Here is a 21,685-nt window from a genome sequence, read left to right as displayed (position 1 = left end):
CTATAGCTGAGAAATGCTGTAATTTTCAGCACACACAGGCTACTGCAGCTGTTCACTTGAATGCTGGCTTACGATCCTGTTCTTGCCACCTGAACATGAAAATAAATGTGCAATTAAGTGAGAATTGCTTGTTGTCCTTGCTAAATCCTGCTAATTTTGATCAGCAAACACTTCAAATTTGAGAGTAAAGGACAAAAAGGGGAAAATAGCAATCCTGGAGAGCCTCAGTTGCAGCACAGGATTTGTGACTACTACCTCTACCAGATATGTTAGTCTTTTGAAAAGTAGTTTATCTTCATTGTGATCATCTACTTCATCATCTTTCCAGTGGACTTGCTTCATCAGTGCCAGGAGCAGGTTATCCCTTGGAGTTTGTCACAAGAGAAGAAAATGTCATTCCAGTTGCAGCTCTTCAGGAAAACTAAATCATGCTTTTGTAATAAATGTTCTTAGCAGATGCATCCCTTTTTTGCATTGTGCTGAAGTAGCCTCTTGTAAAATACTTCTGTATGCAGAACATAGAAATGTGTTCCCAGTAATGTCTGAAATGTACTTTTAGAAACTCAACTTTTACCCCCTCTCATATTTTTAGGAAGTTCAGTTATGCACTCCCTGAGCATAGTTGACCTAATCAGCTCTTTGGGTATGCATTGACTGCGTATTGTGCTTTAAACCCGACTGTTAGTGCAGAACCTTCAGAGGTCCTGATGCTACACTGTGATTTTACAGGAGGCTTTTGTGTGAGAACTCCTCCCTCCACTTAATTATGAGGTTGGATTTCAGTGATTGATGGATTTCTTTAGTAAAGTTTTTGCTAAGTCTTACTTCTGTATTGAAATGTGTGTCACTGGAGAATTAACTTATGTAATTTTCTCTTGAATGTTGTCCTTGAATAGTTGGTCTCAAAGAGGGTAGGCTACCCAAATCTTGGATATTAGGCTGCCTTTAAAAATCCACTGTATTTACCAACTGTTACCATTCAGTTGTGGACTGAGATGTCAGAGAGCCTTTTGTATATGTGGCAGCTTGTGACAAATACTTGTGTACAAGTACAGTCCTCCAAATTACTTCTGCTGCATCTTGCAATCATACAGTCAGTTACTTTAGAGTGAGACACAGAATCATAGAATGGTTTGAGTTGAAAGGTACTCTAAAGATCATCTAGCTCTAATGCACTTTGCCACGAGCAGAGACACCTTCCACTAGACCAGGTTGGTCAAAGCCCCATCCACCCTGACTGTAAACATTTCCAGGGACGGGGCATCCACAGCCTTTCTGGGCAGCCTGTGCCAGTGCCTCACCACTGTCACAGCAAAGAATTTCTTCCTACTATCTACTCTAAACCTATTTTGTTACAGTTTGAAGCCATTTCCCCTTGTCCTGTCACTACAGGACCTTGTAAAAGTCCCTCTCCATGTTTCTTGCAGACTCCCTTTAGGTACTGGAAGGCCACAGTAAGGTCACCCGGAAGCCTTCTCTTCTCCAGGCTGAACAGCCCCCATTCTCTGAACCTTTACTTGTAGGAGAGGTGCTCCATCCCTCTGATCACCTTGGTGGCCTCCTCTGGACTTGCTCCAACAGGTTGATGTCCTTCCTGTGGTGTTGACTGAGGACCCCAGAGCTACATTCAGCACTCAAAGTGGGGTCTCAGCAGAGTGAAGTAGAAGAGCAGAATCCCCTCACTTGACCTGCTGACCGTGATTCTTTTGGTGGAGCCAAGAACACACTTCCTGAGCTGCAAGTGCGCATTGTTGGATCATATCCAGCCTTATCCACCAGCACCCCCAAGTCCTTCTTGGCAGGGCTGCTTTTGATCTGTTTATCCCCCAGCCTGTATTGATACTCAGAGTTGCCCTGACCCCAGTGCAGCACCTTGCACTTGGCCTTGCTGAACCTGATATTACCATGGGCCCTGTTTTCCAGCTTGACCAGGTCCTTCTGGATGGCATCCCATCCTTCAAGTGTGGCAGCTGCACCACTTAGCTTGATGTCATCTGCAAGCTTGATGAGGGTGCCCTTGATCCCTTTGTCTGTGTTATTGGTGAAGACATTGAATGAGACTGGTTCTGGTATGGAACCCTGAAGGACACCACTTGTCACTGATGTCCATCGAGACCGAGCCATTTACTAGTATCCTCTGGATGCAAGTATCCAACCACTTTCTTCTCCAACTAACAGTCCACCCATCAGTTATCTCCACTTTAGATATCAGGATGTTGTGGGGTGCAAAGCCTGTGTCAAAGGCTTTACAAAAGTCCATATAGATGAATGACATCTGTAGCCCTTCCCTTGTTCACTGATGCAGTGACTACCTCATAAAAGGCCTCTTGGTTGGTCAGGCAGGACTTGTGCTTGGTGAAGCTGTGCTGGCTGTCTCCAGTTCCTTTCTCCTTCTCCCTCTCGGAAGATATGTTCTGCGTTCTTCCAAGGCATAGAGCATTTCTTGGAGTGGTGATCACTCCCTTATTCTGGCGTCTAAAAGTTAAAGATTCAAATTTGCATGTTTTCAGAGTTCAAGGGAGGGAAGAACTGAGAACCAGGAATTGTCAGTTTAGTCAAATAAAAGCATTTAGAAACCTAATTCCAACCTGTGGTGACACAAGTTTGACATAGATGTTGACGAGGAAGAGTATGTTTTTCATTCCAGCACATTTATGTGTCCTCTAAGTATCTCTTTAAAGTACTAATCTTGATTTCTGTTATTGCTTATGAGGCTTATACTCAGGATACAGTTAATCCCCACCTTTCTGAAAATAGTCAGATACTACCACCTTAAAAGTTGCATTTCATGTTGTTTCAGTAACCAGTTGTAAGTTTATAGAAATGATTACCCTTGCAACAGGCCAATTCTGCTTGGTAACTTCTATGATAGAAAGGCTATAATGCCCCTAAATACAGGGAGTGGCAGAGGATGGAAACTTAAGCTTTGAGTGTTGATGTCATTGAGTGAGCTTCTAGAAGATACACTTCCTTTGCCTGCAAGTTTTTAAAGTATTACCTTGACTAACAGATAACATCCTTCTGTATTGGTGGGGAGGGTTTTTTTGCGTGTATAGGCATTATATGACCTTGGCAGTACCGTTTCTGCATAGTCATAGGTCTTGTATTGCTGTCTAGACTCTCCTACTAGATAGTAAAGTAGGAGGTTTGATGCTTCTTGTTTTCTGTGTTTTTCAGCAGGTAATTGCTGCCATGGAAACACAGCTGTCTAACGGACCAACTTGTAATAACACAGCCCATGGTTCAACCACCATAAACAATTGCTCATCACCAGTTGATTCTGGGAACACAGAAGACAGCAAGACCAATTTAATAGTCAACTACCTTCCACAAAACATGACACAAGAGGAACTGAAGAGCCTGTTTGGCAGCATTGGGGAGATAGAATCCTGCAAGCTTGTCAGGGACAAAATAACAGGTATGTTGGTTTTGGAGTTTTCAGCATCTTTTCATTTTTCTAGGCAGTGAACTGTCAAATAGTGTTTTACAATTCTCTCAAGTCATGGAATAAAGTCAGAAGGACTTAAGATTAATTTTTTAATCATATACACCAAAATTAAGAGGATGTATTTGCATTTCATCCAGGTTTGTATGAGTGCTATAAATGCTAACAAGACATTTGAAGCTGAGCTTTAGAGCCTTTGGAAAGATGACTCAGATGTGGAAAAGCAGATTTTTATCCAAGGTTTCCTTGAGTTTTAATTGAACTTCATTGGAGTTAGATTTTAGCCCTAGTTGATGCAAAGCTTCCTCTTTCAGGGATGCAGGTAATGAAACTTGTACCTTGGAGAAAGGGCAGATTACCTTACTTGGTAGGTAAAGCTGATTTTATATTGCAGCACTTCAACAATTTCTTTAGAATTGATAGTTTAATCAATATATGCTCTTTGACTTCCTTCTAATTGAATTGTCTCTGACTTCTGTGCTGCTGGATGAAGGTGGCTTTGCCTCCCCTTCGGCTCTGTATGACCAGTGCTTCTTACTATAGCAGATGATTTGTTCTTAAGATGTTAGGTAGTGGAATGGGTAAATCTGTAAAATATCCTGCTTCAGCATGGTAGTCTGGGATACTGAAATCACTGCTTTTTAGTCCTTCTGGGTTGACAAAGCCTCAAACCAGTCTCTGCTCTTCAGTGTGAAGAATACTGAATGTTTTAGGGAAAGCCAAAGAAACTAGGCTGGGCTGATGCTACAGCCTCCTGTCTTCAGGTGGGGGCTGGTTGATGCAGAAAACAAGCCTGTTTTCTTTATAGGTCATGACTTCAGTGCTTTTAAACAGAAGGTCCTTTACTTAAGTACTTCCTGACCTTTTCTTCTGGGAGTGGAAGGGTGTAACAGATACTTCATCAGCTAGTGGGATGGCTGTTCAAAGTGTTTGCCTCTGTCTTGCCAATCTCAGTTCACATGTTTAGCATATCTTATTGAACTTGCTTAAGAATGACATGCTTCTCCCAATTAAGAGTCTGTTGCAGGCCCAAAGAACTGAGTCTCAAGGTCTTAATGATCCATGTCCAAATTGCCATGTCCTTATATTATGGTTTTGATGTTTTGTATGCTAGAAGTGCACATTGCTGGTGCATAATTTCAAAGGAGTCTTTATCTGGGAATGGAGCAAGACTTAATTGTAGACCTTGTTTTAAGGTGGGATATTTTCTGTATAGAATGAAGTGATGCCTAAGAAGGATCCTGAATTCGCAGGAAAAATTTGCAGAAATGACATTCTCAGTAGCTGAGAACTCCAGAGTTGGAACCATGGGAGATAGAGCTGGTTTTATTACTTTATCAGAAAGCAACTCCTCAGCTTTGAGCCATACTTTCAGCTGCCAGGAAAAATACTGCATCAGTCTTGTTCCAAAAGGCTTTAATATTATAAGTGAGATTGAGAAATGTGGTGTCTTGCCTTATAATTGCATTGGGAGCAATACTTCTGATTTAAGTAGCCTGGAGCAAGATTACCTTTTGTTTATGGATGCTGAGGAGAAAACTCTCTAGCTCCAGTCTTGTTCTTACTCATTTTCAGGTTTTCTACAGAGTTCTTGAAAAGCAAATTTTTTTTCCTTCTAAATTCAGAACAGGGGTTGTAACCAGGTTTCTGTGAAGAAAGAGATTTGGCATGAATTTCAGAATTTTATTGGTTTGATTCCTGTGTTAAAGCAGAAGTTTTTTTCCTCCTTAAATGAACTGCCATGAGTACTAGATACTTTTTGAGTACCTTTAAATGACGAGAAATTTAGGGGCGTGTAGAAGTTGATACGCATTTTTATGCTGGCAGCATCACTAAGGTCTGGTATGGCTTGTCTCCACCATTCCAGGCCTACTAGTGTGCAGACAGAGTGGAGTTTGCTGGTGGCAGCACACAGCAGCCAGTCCAGTCTTGGCCTTGGTGTAGAGTGACCATCCTGCAAGCTTGTTGTCAGAGACTGTTTCACTTTCTGGGGACTGTCACTGGTGAGCAGGGCCAACAATAGGGAAGAAGAAAGCACAGCCCACTGATCACTGGGGCAGAGATCAACTTGGTTACCTCAAAGGGCATCCGGTGGGACCATGTGGAGCTGTGATCTCTGCAGCCATGCCCAGTTAGCAGCCACAGTCCTGTCCTGAGAGTCAGTTACTCCTGCTGTGGTTAACTGGATCACCAAAGCTATGTGGTGAAATTTAGAGGAGTCAAGGCCATTTACTGTCATCTTGACCAAATACTCATTAGAGCATCCTGTGAATTTGAACCAAACTTTCTCCCACCCTGTTATTGAATACTGACTCTGTGGTTACATCTGCAACACTGGAGTGCATTTAAGACTGCATTATCATAGAATCACAGAATGTTTTGGGTTGGAAGGTACCTTAATGAGCATCTGATTGCAACCCCCCTGCCATGGGTAGGGGCAACTCTCACTAGAGGTAGAAGTGTCCCAGTTACTTAAAGCTGTCTGCACACTTTAGGATAGGGTTGAGTTGAACTTGAAGGCCTTCCTGCGTCTGGAAAATGTAATTGAGGCAAAGGAGGCACTCTGGAGTTCACTTACTAATTTCATATGAGCAGTCTGAAGTCCTGTTTATAAAAGGCAGTTCCAGTAGTTTCAGTAATGCTTTTTCCATGGAGTACAATTTGTTAGAACATCTTAGTTGTGTCAACCAATGGTTATAGTTCCTTGTAGTGTACTGTCAACATAAAGTTTTGTGTCCCTTATTAATTTCTAGCTAAGGGTTTATTTGTGAAGGGGGTGAGGGAGAAAGCTGACCTGCAGAAGGTTCCTGCTGGTCATCTCGAAGCATGCACCTCATGGGCACAACTTGCTGTTGGGGCAACACTAGGAGCTGAGGTGGAGTTTACTTTCTCTATTAAAAGAAAAACACTGAAAGTGCTATCATTAAGAATTAAAATAGCTGTTTTGTTGTTTTACTGAAGGTAAATGAAACATTGATGCTAATGAAGATTTTAAAGAGTGCTGAACAAGAATCTCTTCACTTAATCCCATTGACAACATAAGTGATAAGTGGGTCATGAATGTCACTTATCTTCACTTGCTAACCAGAGAAACTGTTTGGAATGAGTCATTGTGCCTAGATATTTTAGATATGTTAACTCTTACGTGCTTTTGACTAATGTAGGTGTATGTAAATACAAATTACAAAACTCCCAAATGAACTAATTATAGTTGTACAATAGGTGGGAGACCCTGGTCTCAACAAAGCATCATAACTGAATTCTAATCAACCACTCTAGATAGCTGTTTAATTCAGTTTTAATGCTTCTACATATTTAAAGGCAGCAGAGACAACAGTTATCATATAATGATAACATTTTACATAATCTAATGTTAAGCATGCATGTATAATTATAAAAAATAAGCTAAAAAGGCTCTAAATTTAGTTGGGAAAGAAGGTAAAGTGGGTTGAAATTCAGTTACCTGAACTGCCCTTGTGCAAGCACCTGAAAGCACAGGCTTTCCATTAGCATGAGACAGGTGGATTTACTAGCTTTTGACAAAATACGAGACAGTAATAATTACCACTTAATATTTACCTTAGTATGACCAACTGCATTTTGTAGGCCTACTTTTCTGAAACTTTAATATAGGTAAAAATGTGATGAATGTGGTATCCTTATAAAAGAACATGTTTTTGTTTTTTTTTAACTCCCACTGCCTTTAGTGCATGTTCAGTTGTACATGTGGAAGATAAATGCATAATTTTCACATTGTGGAATAATCTCCATGTTTTCAGGCATTTGCTTCTTTGTCATTTGCCCGGTAGTGTTTGTGGAGTTGTTAGCTAAACTGAAACTTCTGGAATTCAGACTCTAATTTCAGAAAGCAGCTGGTGACTTAAATTTGGGGAAGTGTCTTAGTTTTCTTGCCTTAGAACAGAACTTCTGTACTGTTCTCAAAATAATCATATGCTCATAAAATTCACAACTTGTGTGATCTAAAAGAGAACTTTTTTATTAATAGGTTTGGTTTTCTTTTCTCTTTGACTGTGTTTGAACTAGTAATAATGCTTATATGTGTATTTCATTTGCAGTTCAGCATGCTGGCTCGTTCTACCTAGAAAATGAGGCAGGATGTATTTAGTGACCTAGCCAAGAACAGTGTAGCACATCTGTAGACTTGTGTGGTTGTGAAACTGTGGTACTAGACTGTACCATTAGTGTGAGGAGACAGGTACTCCACACCTGAAGGCTTCTTTTTGCATCACTTCCTGCTGCCAAAATTTCAACCATCTCTGACTGAAGATAGAGTAAATCTACTTCAGGACGTTGTTGTTGATCACTTATGTGGGTATTTCTTTCAAACTTGATCCAACTGCCTTACTGTGAAGCTTACATGTTGATTGAAAGCCTGATCCTGTTACGCATCTTTTCCCAAAATATCTGTGCTCTTGCTTGGACTGTGACTGGCAACTGTCTGTCACGTGGTGGCATTTCTTTGTGACCAACATTACAGCCTCACAGAGTACAATTCTTCAGATCTTACTATGTGACCCTTTAAAAATTTCATAGACTTTTACAGTCTCTAGAGTATTGTAGTCTAGTCTCCAGTACACTGTGAGGGACTGTTGTGTAGAGGAAGGGTCATATTTCTATGTCCTGTCCTGTCAGCTTTAGTCTTACAGAAACAGGTGTACCTTATTTAATTTTGCAGATTTCTTCCTATCCTCTGAAAATTATTTTTCAGATACTTTGAAGTGTTGTTTCATACTTGTTCTGCATATAATGCAGATGTAAAATGCAACACACAATTGAACAGGTGTCTAGAACTGTAGTTTAAAAAACTGCCTGGAAGTTGAGTACTTCCAGAAAATTGTAATTATGTTTGCAACTGAAGTTTGTACAGAGAGCTTCAGTTGTTAACATGGAAATTTCTCTTGCATATTCTGTTTTCATTGAAGTAGCACATTAATAAATGCTAAGGATTCTGGGTTGGTCACAAAAATAGAAAAAAAAAATGTATGGAGTTGGACATGATGTCATCAAAGCGCACTTATGTTGTTCACCATGGTAACGTTAGTCGTAATTTAGTGTGTGGCGTGTATATGCACATAGTCAGTGCAGTGTTAGGAGACTGTATTGTAGTATCTGTGCTGTCAGATACTTGGTTATGGAACACTCTCTCCTGCAGTGCAGAGAAACTGAGGAAACACTTGAGACAGTGCTGAATTACAGTCTGCCCTAACAGCTGAGACCATGAGTGGGAAAAGGACTTTTCTTTCTGTAGGTTAGGTGCCCTGTTTCAGCAGAGCATGGGTGAAACACTGATGGCTCTTATGCTTGCTGTGACTTTTACAGCAGTCTCTTAGTAATCAAGGGAAAGCTATTTGTGTCCTGAGTGGAAGCAATATGAAGTGTGTTGTTTGACTGGCTGTTTGAATCTAGAATACGTGAAATTTATTAACCTGTGTAGTGTTCTTTACCTCTATCGTACCAGTGTAAATGTTAGTGTCTGGCAACAGCAGAGCTGTTGGAAACCTATGCTAGGCTGGCAGTTTCTTTCAAGTCTCTTGTCACTGTTACTTTGAGCAGTGTTAGCTTTCTCTTGAACCCTAAATATTTTACTTACCTTAATGCAAGACTAGTTCTAGGGTATTTAAACTAGCCTTTTAGGAATATGGGCAAAAAGTATGGTCATATACTTATGCCTTAAGCTGAGACTTTTAATCTGAGACTTGTTGCTGCTTTAAGGTAGGAGACAAACTTGGCAGGTCATTTTCCTTTTTCTTTATGTCCCAGAGGAAGCAAGAGGAGAAAAAAAACGTGGCATATGTGAAGTGGCTTAGTTTTCCAAGTTACTTTATTTGAAATGTAGAAAGTTTTAAGCAGTCCCATGACAAGGAAAGAAAAAAATTTTGAGGATGGTAGGGCAGTGAGTAGCTGGAATTTCAGGTATTTGCTCCTACAGTACAAGTGCCTAATACAGGGAGGACCGCATGAATGAACAGAGCGCTGCAACTTCTGTCACTTGGCAAAAGAGCTTTGCTAGTCTTGTGAAACTCCCCAGTAGTTACTCCAATGTGTTTGATATTTTCAGTCCTCTAGCACTGTAATCCATCAGATGTTTTTGCAAGGTTTTGAATGCACTTGAGTGGGAGAGTAGAGTAAGCTGGCAGCTAAAGGAGGAGCTAGTTGAAGCTGCCTGCTCTTTTTGGTGTGTGAGATGCAGGGGTACTTGCTAGTTGCTGCTAAGTGGTGTGTTCTGAGATAAAGAATGAGTTTTGTCAGCCTGACGGTAGGACAGGGATGTGGACAAAAAGTGTTGCCTGGCAAACTGTGTCTTGCCAGCAGAATGCCTTGTGCAGAACTTGACTAAAATCAATAATAAAACCAAGTGGCGTTGGAGGCAAACTTGTATTTATATATAGTGACTGTTTGATCTCTTCTCTGGAGCAACTTCCTTTAAGACCTTGAAGCATAGCTTTTTGGGGGGAGCATGAAAGAGTTGTTCTTAACATCACCTTCTTAATTTTCAAGATAGTACATGTTTTCAACTCTGCAGATGTTAAAATGCAGTCTCTGATGTGGCCTAGGGAGTTGGTGTGCTGTAGCACAAAGTTAATAAATAATTTTGAATTTTGTGTGCTTGTTGGACAAAAGTGCAGCAAGAGTGTTGGTCTACTTAGCCATCTTGGGTGGTTAAAGTACTGTCCTGTTTGGACTGCAGGAACAGTCCTGAAGGAGTTAGGTTTCAAACAAGCCTTGTGTGTGGATCCAGAGCCCTACTAATAGTCTTAAATCTATTAAGGGAGATTGGAATTAAATGTTCTTTGAGATCCCTTCCAACCCTGGCCATTCCCCAATTCTGTGAAGATTCTGTGAGAATGTATCCTGTAGTTACTTTTCTCTGATTCTGCATATAGCTATTTAATGTTATTGAAAAGTATTTAGCGGCATTTACTGTGCCTTTTCATAGCAAACTGCGTGATTTATTGCACTTTGCATGTCTCCTGGAAATGAGTCATATAAACAGGTGAGGATTAAGGAAATTGTTTCATCTTGTGTTATGCAAGATAGCACCTGATTGTCTTTGCACTTACACGTGCTTTTCAGTGTTCTGCAGGCACAACACTGTGACCTTTCAGAAGTTTATAGGCTTTGTTTTTACAAGTAAAAAAGGTAGAAAAGTCTGTTTGACTAAACCTACATGTTTGCTTCCAGGGATTCACTCTTACTGCCAACATTGTGGATGCAAGCTATTTGTAAAATGGTTGTTCATAGGTATATTAAGCTGAGTTAATGGGCTGATCTCAAGGTACAGCATAATCAGGGACTTAATGGTTTTAAAATGGAATTCTTTTTCTATGACTGAGTATGGTTAGGGACCTTCCTGAGTGTAGTGAATCAGAACATCTTCATTAAATCACTCTGCTTTACACCAAGCACTGTGCTTTTTAATGGAGATTATTATGGTACACATTCTCTTGCACTTTTCTGCAAACAGATTCACTCTTGTCAGTGGTTATGATAACTTCCAAGAAGCCCATGAAAACCTTGGGTCTTGAAAACTGGCATTAATCCTGTAGTGATGGGGAGTAGCTTGTGTGTTTTTAGCAAAGGTAGCGCTCTTTGCTTCCACATTGGGAATCACCTGGCTGCCTGTCTGGCATGTCTTATCACTGCTCACCCTTCCATATGTTTTTGTCGGTATCTATTGCTGTTATGTCGTAGTGATTTAAAGCCAACTGTTTGAATAAATGTTAATTCTAGTGGAAGCTAGTGTGTGTTAGAAACCTTCAGTGATCTGAAGTTTTTACAGCATAAGTGCCTTTCAGGGTAACTGTGCTCTGAGATTAGAGCAAAATACTTATAATAATGAAGGCATGATTCAGTGAAGTTTACCTCAGTTTGGGTACACCTGCATACCCTGAAGCCCTTTCACTCCAAGGATGTCATGTGAAGTATAAGGACTGGACAGGAAGTAGATACTTCCTCTCAGCCTTCACAAGCTGAGTGGTAAGTGGTAAGACTTCAAGGTGCAGATGATTTTAACAGGTTCATGGTTGGTCCATTATGTGTTGATGCAGCTAGTATATTGAGTTACAGAAGCAAGACCTTAACACACATACAAGAACTTCCTTTAGCTTCATGTATTTATTTTCTATAAAATATATGTATATCTACATCTTATTTTCTTTTATCACGGTACACTTTAACTGTCTCTTACAATGAAAATTGGCCAGATTGCCATTATGGTTTTCTATACACAACTGCAGAAAAGGATTTATTATACTATTGTCTATGGAATTTTTGTCTTCCTGGAGTATACCAAGTCGGAGTAGAAGTAGCTAGAAGGCTGTAGAATGCAAGAGAAGGAAGCAGAATATGCAAACTTCTGGTTTTAGCAACCTAATGCTTTAATGCACAATAAAGAGAAAATATCTGATAGAGCTTAGATCCTGCATTTAATTTTATGCCTTTAACAGTTTCTGTAAATGTACATCAGTTATCAAAGGCACACAGCCATGTTAGCTTCAAGACTTCTATACTATTGACCAGCTGTTTCAGTTACTGTGTAGTAACCTTTTCTTTCTTACTTGAGACATTTGGTAGAACTGAATAAAACAGAAAGAGATTTGTAATCTGAATTCTTTCCTGTCTTCTGACTTTCTGGAGCTATTGAAGGTAAAAGTTGCTAGCTTTCTCTTGGTCTTTCTAGTACCTGTGGCTTCATACAGGTTAAGCCAAAGCCCGTTTGAAATGCACTTGAAACCTAATAATGCTGCACAATGGAAATGTTTTTTTTCTTGCTACTCAGTCTTGCAGATTAGTAATTGTTCTTGTTTGTTAATTACAGCTGTTAAAACTGAAAGAAGGATAGTCCCTTCGGACATACATAGTCAGTGGGAGGACTGACGGTTTTGAGTTGAGTTCCAGTTAAGACTAATGTGAGGGAAGGAAAGGATGTTTTGAGGACAACTTATCACCTTATTACTGTTTTTCAATCATCACTAAGGACCAGAAAAAAAACCACAATACAAAGCAATACTGGAAGTTAACTTCTGAAAAGTGTTCCCTAGAAGGGGGAAATATTTTTCAAACTTGGGATCATAGCATGTTTCAGGAAATCTTTCAAAGCTCTGAGATTAAGTAGCAAATAGAGCCTGAAAGAAACAAAACAACTCTTGCAAAATAGTATGTGTTACTGTGAAGTTTGGGAAAAGAATTTATGTTCAAGTATGTTCTGCTTTCAGCTGGGAAAGAATTAATTTTTCTCACTGGGTGTTACAGTGCTGTGTTTTGGAATCAGTATGAGAATAATGCTGATAGCATACTGATGTTTTGGCTTTTGCCAAAGCAGTGCTTACCCTGAGTCAAGGACTGTTCAGACTCTTGCTCTGCCGGTGAGCAGGTGTTGGGAGCATAACTGGGATAGGGGACCTGAACTGGCCAAAGGGATATTCCACACCATAGAACCTCATGCGCAGAATATAAATTGGAGGAGCTACCTGGAGTGGGGGCCAATCACGTTTAGGGGACAGGATTTGGCATCAGCCAGCAGGTGGTGAGCAGTTGTGTTATCCATCACTTATTTTTCTCAGGCTTTATCTCCTTTTTCATTTACTGCTGTTAATAATGTATTATATTTTACTTTGTTTCAGTTATTAAACTGTTTTTCACTTACAAGTTATTCTTTTTTTGTTCTCCTCCCCGTGTCAGGGTGAGTGAGTGGCTGCTTGTTGTTTAGTTGCCAGATGGGTTTAAACCACAACAAGGTGTTACACTAGTTTTATACTTGGATGAACAAATTACTTCAGGTTTTGAAACAACCCAGCAGTAGAACAAAGTGCTTTATATCCACTTGCCTATTTAAGGTGACTGGGTGTTATAGTAGGGCAGAATATTTAACACTGCTGGCTGTATTCTTGACCATTGACTGTAAAAAACAAAACTCTAGGTGCCTAAAACATGTTACTACTAATTGTAAAAATTAAAGGGTAAAGCTAGCTTTATATATGCCTCTCCTGAAATACTTGGGCACCATATTAGAAATAGCATCCTGCAATCCTCTGAAGAATCCTTAGGGTTCTCCTTCAAGAAGAACAAGGACTGGTTTGATTAAAACAATCAAGAGATCCAGGAATTGTTGAGGAATAAGAGATCTGCTCACCAAGCACACCTTGCACTGCCATCCTGTCATGTAAGAAAAGAAGCCTTTTGCCTTGCATGCAGCAAGCTCCAACAGAAACTCCGTGACATCCAGAACAAGTGGTGGATCAATCTAGCTGGAAAAACTCAATTATGCACAGATTTGTGTGATCACAGAGGATTCTATGAGGCCCTGACAACAGTATACGGGCCTACATACCGAGTCCAAAGCCCACTACTCAGCGCAGATGGTCAAACGCTTCTGACAGATAAAACCTCCATTCTGAACAGATGGTCTTAACACTTTCAGACTCTTTTCAGTACCAACTGTGTAGTCCAAGACTCAGCAATTCAGTCCATCACACAACAACCGGTGAAATACGAATTGGATACTGCCCCCACTTTAGGAGAAACCCTCAAGGCCATACAGCAGGTGAAAATCGGCAAGGCAGCTGGGGTTGATGGAATCCCACCTGAAGTCTGGAAACATGGGGGACTTGCACTCCATGCTAAATTTCACAAGTTTGTGGTGCGCTGCTGGGAACTAGGCGAACTACTTTCAGACCTGCGTGATGCAGTCATCTTCACCTTGTATAAGAAGAAAGGAGTTAAATCCAACTGTTCAAATTACTGTGGTATTACTCTGCTCTCCATTGCTGGCAAACTCCTGGCAAGAATACTTTTGAACAGACTAATACCTGCTATAGCAGAAGGAATTCTACCTGAAAGCCAATGTGGTTTCAGAGCCAGCAGGAGCACCACAGACATGGTGTTTGTTCTCAGACAACTGCAAGAGAAGTGTAGGGAACAGAACACAGGTCTCTATGAAACCTTTGTTGACCTCACAAAGGCTTTCGGTACTGTGAGCAGAAAAGGTCTATGGCAGATGTTGGAATGTTTAGGATGTCTCCCCAAGTTCCTTAAAATTATTATCTCGCTCCATGAGGATCAGCACGGCCAAGTCAGATATGGCAATGCACTTTCTGAGCCCTTTCTAATTACCAATGGCATGAAACAAGGCTGCGTTCTCGCTCCTACCCTATTCACAGTCTTTTTCAGCATGATGCTCCAAAGGGCCACGGCAGACCTCGAGGATCAGGACGGTATCTACATTCGATATGGTACTGATGGAAGCCTATTCAACCTAAGGCGACTGAAGGCCCACACCAAGACCCTAAACCATCTTGTCCGGGAGCTGCTTTATGCTGATGACGCCGCCCTTGTTGCCCACACAGAAGCAGCCCTGCAGCGTTTAACATCCTGCTTTGCAGATGCTGCTGAGCTCTTTGGGCTGGAAGTCAGCTTAAAGAAGACAGAAGTTCTCCATCAACCTGCACCTCAGGAAGTCTTCCATCATCCCCATATCAGCATTGGCCAATCAGAGCTCAAATCAGTCCAGCAGTTCAATTACCTAGGCAGCCTCATCTCCTCGGATGGTAAGATTGACGGGGAGATAGACAACAGGTTAGCGAAGGCATATAGCGCTTTTGGCAAACTCCATAAAAGAGTTTGGCGAAATAAACACTTGAAGAAAAGTACCAAGATCAGTGTTTACAGAGCCATAGTGCTGTCTACTCTCTTATATGGCTCCGAATCATGGGTCATCTACCGCCACCACCTGCGTCTCCTAGAACGCTTCCATCAACGCTGCCTCCGTACAATCCTAAACATCCACTGGTCAGATTATGTGACCAATACATCTGTTCTAGAACAAGCAGCAGTCACAAGCATTGAGACCATGTTGCTGAGAACACAGCTGCGATGGGCAGGACACGTCTCAAGGATGAAGGACCACCACCTCCCTAAGACTGTACTCTGTGGTGAACTTGCCACTGGCTACCGCAAGAGAGGAGCCCCGAAGAGGAAATACAAGGACTCCCTGAAACAACATCTCAGCCTTGGCCACATTGATCAGCATAACTGGTCTACTCTGCTTCCAATCGGGAGGTCTGGAGACACACTATCTTTAACACTGCTGCTTTATTTGAGAACACACGCAGGACCACCCTTGAGGAGAAAAGACAACACAGAAAGAATCGAGCCTTGCAGAATATTCCACCTAAGGAGTCTTTCTGCTGTGTCTTTTGCAACCAGACTTGTCTATCTCATATTGGCCTTTTTAGCCACCAACGTGCTTGTAGCAAATGTGGGTAGAGCCCTTCCCAAATCTTTGTTCACGAAGCCTAGCCACGAAAAAAAAATGAAAAAAGCTAGCTTTAAAAAAAGTACTTGATTTGGCAATTTTCGTGGTATTTTTTCACCTTGTAGTGGTAAGGAGCTTCTACTTGTAATATGACAAGTTAGTTTTTGAGAAAGCACGCATGTCCAGGTCAGTTATTATTACAAGAGGCAGTAATGGGCCAGATTGTCAGTGTTCAGCCTCTGGTAGTGTCCATAAGCAAATGGTGTTTCTTCTGCTTGTGCAACAGCATGCCCCTTTTCATGCAGTTCCTACTTTCAACTCTGCTTTTTCAAGTTGAGAATTTCCTATTTGGACATAGTGTATCTCTGTTTGTAACCTTCAGTTAATGTCTCTCCTGGCTTACTGTTTTTGTGGAAAAAGTGATTACCTGGTATCATTAATTATCTATTCTGTATCACCTGCAGACTTCAAAGTAATGTTTAAGATCTCCAGACAAGATGCAGGATTATCTGTGTACTTTGGTAATGTAATCGGTTGCTTCCAAAAGTTAGCTTGCTCAGCCCTTGCATTGGGTATTTGATAGCTCTGATGGGAAACGGCAGCCAAGGACTCCCTCGTGTGGTGGGTGTCTCAAGCTTCCAAAGGCATTGTGCTGCATTGTCAAAAGGTGACTGTTCTGGTTCATGCAACCAGAGAGTGAGTGTTGAAATAATGCAACTGGCTGACTGCGGGAAGAAATGCAGCAATGGAAACTCTTCCAGTACGAAGTTGCTGGGTTTTTTTTAACACCTGTTGATCGTCTGATAATACTGTTGCATACCAATGTAGAAGTACTGGGGGGGGGGAAATGTACCAGCTGTGTACTCAAGCACAGATAAAGTTCTACAGTACTGGTTCTGGATTTTGTCAGGGAGGACAAGCTTCTTAGTCATGCATGTAGGAAAATTATCTTCAGCAGTAGCTATTTAGAGAGGGAAATCATGAGAACACATTTTAGTAGCCAGCTGGGTGGCGGGATACACCAGGAGCCAGGTGTAATATAGGCCAGAAATTTCTGCCATCAAACTTGATGCTTTTGCCCAAAAATCATTCAGAGAAGATCTAGAACATCAAGATGCTTTAATCAGTCATGAAACAAAACTACTATGCTAATCAGCTGCTCTGCAATCATGGTGTTATGCAGAAAGCAATATCCATTCTTTTTAGGAGCTGTAAAATATTGCAGGACTACTGAAAATGCGGCACTTAAATTCACTGTGCTTCTCTGAGGGATTTTGCCTACTCTTGAAAGGACTTATTTAACGATTATTAGGTTAAACATCATATTCATCTGCCTTTCAAGCCTTGAGCACTTTCAGGCAAACTCAATAGTTCAGGTAACTGAACTCTCTTAGAAACAGAATGGTTTGTGTTGGAAGGGACCTTGATGATCATCTAGTTCCAATGCCCCCTCCATAGGCAAGGAAACCTCCCACTAGGCCAGGTTATTAAAAGCCCCATCCAGCCTGGCCTTGAATATCTCCAGGAATGGGGCAACCTGTTGCAGCACTTCACCACCCTCACAGTAAAGAATTTCTTCCTTTCACCTGATGTAATCCCAACCTCTTTCAGTTTAAAGGTGTTTCCCCTTGTCCTATCACTACATACCCTTGTAAAACGTCACTCTCCTTTTTTTAGGCTCCCTTTAGGTACTTGAAGGTACTGTAAGGTCTCCCAAGAGTCTTCTCTTCTCCAGGTGAACAAACCCATCTCTTTCAGCCTGTCCTCATAGGAGAAGTGCTGCAGAATCACCTCCCTTGCCCTGATCTTCATGCTTCTTTTGATGCAGCTCAGGATACCGTTAGCTTTCAGGTGCACACTGTTGGGTCATGTCCAGCCTCACCTCCACCAGCACCCCTGCATCCTTCTTGGCATCCATTCTCTGTGCAGCCTGTACTTGTCCTTGGGATTGCCCCAATCCAGGTGCAGCACCTTGCACTTGGCCTTGTTGAATTTCATGAGGTTTGTGCAGACACACCTTTCGAGCCTGTCCAGATCCCTCTGGATGGCATCCCTTGCCTCCAGCATGTCGATGGTACCACAGAGCTTGGTGTTGTCGGCAGACTTGCTGAGGATGCACTTGATCCCACTGTTTGCGTTGCTGACAGAGTTAAGCGATGCTGGTCCCAATACTGACCCCTGAGGAGCATTACTTATCACTTGTCGTAGGCCTCTATTTGGACATTGAGCCATTGATTCTTTGAGTGTGACCATCCAGCCAATTCCTTATCCACCAAATCCATGTCTCTCCAGTTTACAGACAAGGATGTTCTGTGGGACAGTATCAAACTTTTTTGCGCAACTGCAGATAGGTGAAGTCAGTTGCTCTTCCCTCATCCACCAACACTTTAACCCTGTTGTAGAAGGCTGCCAGATTTGTTAGGCACAATCTGCCCTTAGGGAAGCCATGTTGCCTTAGCATAGTTTCCAGAAGGATCTGCTTCATGATCTTCTCAGGCACAGAGATGAGATTGACCAACCTGTAGTTCTCCTACTTTATCATATCATTATTTCCCTTTTTGAAAATGGAGCTTATGTTTCCACTTTTCCAGTCAGTGGGAACTTCATCAGACTGCCACAATTTGTCAAATATTATGGAAAGTAGCTTAGCCACTTCTTCCACCAGTTCCCTTAGGACCCTTGGGTGTATCCTACTAAGTCCCATGGACTTGTGCACCTTGAGGATCCTTAGATGGTCTTGAACTTACTTACCTGCAGTGGGTGATTCTTCACTCTCCTAGTCCCTGCCTTTGCCTTCTGCTAGTTGGGTAGTGTGGCTGAAGCACTTGCCAATGAAGGCTGGGGCAAAAAAATTTCCAGTACCTCAGACTTTCCCATATCCCTGATAACCAGGTCTTCAGTTCCAGAGAGGACCCTCATTTTCCCTAGGCTTCTTTTTGTTAGCAGTATACCTGTAGAAGCTTTTCTTGTTCTCCTTGACATCCCTGGCCAGATTTAATTCTTTCTAGGTTTTAACTTTTACAGAATCATAGACTTTGACTGCTTAGACAATATTTTGTGTTCCTCCTAGGCAACTTGTTCTTGCTTTGACCCTCTGCAGGCTTCCTTTTTGTGTTCAAGTTTGCTCCTTGTTCATCCATACGTGCCTCCTGACATTTTTGCCTGACTTCCTCTTTGTTGGAATGCATCACTCCTGAGCTTGAAGGACGTGATCCTTGAATATTAAGCAGGGTACTCTATTGAGCAGATCTCCCAGAAGAGGCCAAAATCTGTTCTCCCGTCCAGGGTAGTGAGCTTGCTGTGCACCTTCCACTCTGCCCAAAGGATCTTGAACTTCACTGATCTCAAACTCCACCATTTCATGGTCTCTGCAGCCCAATCTGCCCTTGAGCTTCACATTCCCCACCAGCCCCTCCTTGCTGGTAGAAAAAAATCCAGCATAGTGCCTCTCCTTGTTGACTTCCTTCTCTCAATGACAGAAGAGCCATCAGTGCATTCTGGGAACTCCTGGATTGCTCTGTGTTGTCCCTTCCTAAGGTGCTGGGTTGGTTGAAGTCCCCCAGGAGAACCAGGACTTGTGAACGCAAAGTTGCTCTGATCTGTCTGTAGAGGGCCTCGTCAGCTCAGTCTTTCTGGCCTTATTATGCACCCTGCCCTGTAGCATTGAGTAAAGAGCTCTTGAAGATGCTGCCTTTGCTGTTTCTATCTGAAACAGTATTTTTTATTTTTCTTGGTTCTGAGGTGCCCACAGGCTTTAGGGAATATTGTTCCTGAAACTGGGTGATAGCTTATAGTTGGAAAACACAACACAAACATTTTGCAGCAATCCAGCACTCCAGTGCCTGCTATAACATAGACTGCTCTTCTTTGGCCAATGCAGAAGGGAGCAGCTACACAGACAATCCTCTGTATCAGTCTAGTTAGAGAAGTTTTCTCTTTTCAGATGCTGTATTCCCACTTTATTTACTATTACCTGTTTTCCTGGTTTATGGGTATAGTAGTCAAAGGGGGAGAGGATCTCTTCAACTTTGCCATTAAAGAAGCTGTCTGATTTAAAGGCTCTTGTCCTTTCTGTTCCCTCCTTTTTCTTTTTTTTTTTTTTTTTGGCAGTGCAGCTATGGAAGAATTAAACTGTTATGGTATATTAAAGCTTTAATAAGCTGTGGCTGTTGTAACTGCTTCCAAAGAGAAAAATGAAGGAAATTATTACTGGCAAGTATACTTTTCGTTGCAAAGTATACTTTGTCAGGCAGGCAGGTTCCCAGGGAAGTTGAGAGAAGAGGCATATGTTCAGAAAATGTTTGAATTGTTGGCCTGATGTGGTTGGGCTAAATGGCTTGGTCTGTGTAACTTTTTAACATAAAAGTAGAATCTTATTAGAGGTTTGTTGGAAGGCACAAAGTGTACTTAGTGGGGATAGATAATGAAGTCTGGAATGTCTTACAGCTTTTTTTTATTTTCAAGCAGAGACTCAAATACATGGGAACATAGGTTCTGGATTTCCCAGAGAAACAGAAGCTTAGACACAGTAAGAATTATTTGAGAAGAATAAACTGCTAAGACATGGTAATTGGGTATGGATTATCTAGGGACGGTAAAACCTTTGTCATGTTACTGTGCATCTATACCTTCAACTGTTCATTTCTATTTACAGGTGCTGCCCTCAGTCCTGTTGAGGCATAAATGGCTGCCTTGGATGGGTGATCACCGCCAGCAGCCCAGCCCTTAAAACTGTCTTTCAGTAGACAGGTGGTAGCAAGGACACACCATGAGCTTTTAGAACTCACTTCATTTGAATCTAGAAAAATAATTTTGCCTCATACTGTAATCAGGATACATGATCTTTAAATTGATAATGAAGTAGAAAGGGCCTTGTATGCTGAGAACAGCAGCAGACTCCTCAAGGAACAGTGATGAGCTGTGTTCACTGTGGAAGTGGACTTCAGAGGAAATGTTTAGACTACAGTAACCAGCAGAAGAAAAACACCAGACATGTTGCTTCATACTCATAAACAACAATGTCCTATTAATTGTGGTATCTAGAGCAATCTCTAGTCTTACATGACATATTTCACTAGTTGATCTCCTAGCACTGAAGTGGGGGATGCCTCAGGACACCTGGGCTGTTTTGTGCAACCAAGCGCTTTGTGCATGAATGCTTTTTCAGCAGGGGACTTCTCCAGATAGTAAGATACATCAGTATTCAGAAAGCTCCAGTACTTAGTTTTTCTTTCTTTCATGTCACCAACTCTCTTATCTTTTATGAATAATTGGGTGGAAACAGGGCAATAGGAACAATTACCTTGTCTCTAGATCTTATTCCTCCGAAGTTCATGAGAAGGCTTTGCATAGGTCATTACTAGTGATGAAGTGAAGTCAGCTGTCTTATAATTGCCTTTGAGCATTCAGTAATTCAGTGCTTCTCCTAGGTGGTGTAAATAGCTGTGCCTCATGGAAATGTACAGTGCAATGATGCATCTTTTGGGATCTTTGGGAGTTTCAAACCACCACAATCCCACAGTCTTTCTGAGTTACCTTAAAGTAAAACTAAACTTGGCTTAGATTTTGCTAAACAATCAGTTAAGTTTCTTGATCTTTTTGTCTTTTTTTTTTGGTGTTTGGGGCAGTCCCAGCCGGCGCATTTTTTTCATTTGAGTCTCATCTACAGTAATCCAACTTAAGTCTTCGTCATGATTTTTATTTCTAAAATTGAGTTCTTGCAACAGGAATGTGCTATAAACTTCTGCTTAAAAATGAAGTAGTTACTGGAAATAACCAAGGAGTCCTTTCACATAAGTTGAGTTCTAGAGTGAAATTATTCAGGAAGTTGAATTATTTTTTATCAGGAGTAGAATAGTGGTTTAGAAATTCTATTGAAATGGCTGTATCCTCAATCCTGCTTTAGGGAAATTGCTGCTACTTTTAAAAGCAAAACTTTGAAAATGAACAAGTGCCACTTCTGTCAC

General features: G+C 41.4%; 1 protein-coding gene across 13 annotated transcripts in view; it reads left to right on the top strand.

Annotated features, from left to right (window-relative positions):
* ELAVL2 (ELAV like RNA binding protein 2) overlaps nucleotides 1-21,685 on the top strand; it is a 111,433-nt gene that overhangs the window by 66,230 nt on the left and 23,518 nt on the right. For 10 of the 13 annotated variants that reach the window (XM_027708880.1, XM_027708884.1, XM_027708878.1 and 7 more), the window contains one exon: nucleotides 3,178-3,418. In XM_027708880.1, the coding sequence (XP_027564681.1) occupies nucleotides 3,178-3,418 (241 nt within the window). The remainder of the gene's footprint in view (nucleotides 1-3,177; nucleotides 3,419-21,685) is intronic. The other 3 variants (XM_027708883.1, XM_027708877.1, XM_027708875.1) reach the window with 1 other exon arrangement.

Source organism: Neopelma chrysocephalum, unplaced genomic scaffold, assembly GCF_003984885.1.
Source record: "Neopelma chrysocephalum unplaced genomic scaffold, ASM398488v2 Primary Assembly neopelma1_96577, whole genome shotgun sequence".
NCBI classification, from domain to species: Eukaryota; Metazoa; Chordata; class Aves; order Passeriformes; family Pipridae; genus Neopelma; species Neopelma chrysocephalum.
This window is presented reverse-complemented; position numbering and strand designations above follow the sequence as displayed.